The sequence below is a fragment of the Contarinia nasturtii genome, unplaced genomic scaffold, assembly GCF_009176525.2.
Source record: "Contarinia nasturtii isolate CC-2019 unplaced genomic scaffold, AAFC_CNas_1.1 Cnas_scaffold_2685, whole genome shotgun sequence".
Classification (NCBI taxonomy): Eukaryota; Metazoa; Arthropoda; class Insecta; order Diptera; family Cecidomyiidae; genus Contarinia; species Contarinia nasturtii.
The window spans coordinates 1-1187 of NW_022200004.1; the positions used below are offsets into that span (position 1 = coordinate 1).

At 41.4% G+C, this 1187-nt stretch overlaps 1 protein-coding gene across 1 annotated transcript; it reads left to right on the forward strand.

Annotated features, from left to right (window-relative positions):
• Window positions 1–77: 77 nt before the first annotated feature.
• On the forward strand, window positions 78–1181 carry LOC116348955 (the record flags this gene model as incomplete). Its single annotated transcript, XM_031780199.1, has 2 exons — window positions 78–495; window positions 588–1181. Coding segments are annotated over 2 exons (1012 nt in total), but the record flags the coding sequence as incomplete, so codon positions are not given.
• Between the last annotated feature and the right edge of the window lie 6 nt (window positions 1182–1187).

Below are 1187 nucleotides of genomic sequence, written 5' to 3' on the forward strand. Positions count from 1 at the left end.
CAATGGTATCACAATGAGTACAAATGTCGTCGTGATGCACCACAAATTAAAATTTTTGTCGTTGTACCAATGTGCAGTTTCCAACGTCGTCACATTCGCATCGATACCGACGCATTGTACACCATCCTAGCCAGTGTAAAATTGGTGCCATTGAAGTGCGGTTTGAAAAACCGCAAAGATAAAACGACCAATTCGATCAACATAACGAGCAACGAATTCCGCAGAAATAAAATCTTAAGTTGGAATCTGTTTTTCAATGTGGAAAAAATTCAACAAGTGGTACATTTCAAAAAGTATTTCGATTTCCAAATTTGTTCGGACGGTGTGTCTGTTTCGATGATGTACAAAAAGCCAAAATTACCACCACTCGAAATAAGTGATGCTGAAATCATGAAAATGTACAAAGGGAACAAATTGAAGTATGCTATTGGCTGTGATCCGGGCATGAAAACCTGGAACGCTTCAGTGCGTCGTGATTTGGATACCAAAGAAGAGGTAAATTCAATTTTTCATAATGAATGAAAGTGATTGATATTGTGATTGTGATTGTGAATACAATGTCGTTTTTGTTGTTATCATTTTGTTAGGTGAATTTGCGCATATCCAGCAAACGGTATCACTGGGATGCGAAACAAGGCCGACGTAATGCAAAAGCCGAACGAATCACCCGATTATTTACATACGACGAGAAGGCTGATCGCAATCGAGTTGCAGCGACTCTGGGTACAATGCCATCGCCAAGAGAAACATCATGGCGGTCGTATATTGAACATCGACTACGAGTTATGAATGATGGCATTGAAACGTACACGTGTAAGCAATATGCACGCTTGGGATTGGACAAGCATATCGACTCGGTTCGTGCGATCGACAAAACGGCTTGCAAACTGACACGCAATCAACCATCAATTTTCTACATGGGAGCCAGTGGATCCACATCAGCCAACTCACCGATCAAAATCAAAAAACACATGCGATGCCCAGGCACTCGCAAACTGATTGCAGCCATCATGAAACGTGGAAATTGCATCATTCGAATGGTCGATGAATACATGACATCACAGCATTGCCCATTGTGTTTCAAACGATTTCCACAAGAAACTCGACGTGATCGATACAAGAAATGTGTGGGTTGTGTAACAAATCCAATTGTTGGACTACCACGAACCATCGTAACCAATGTGAGC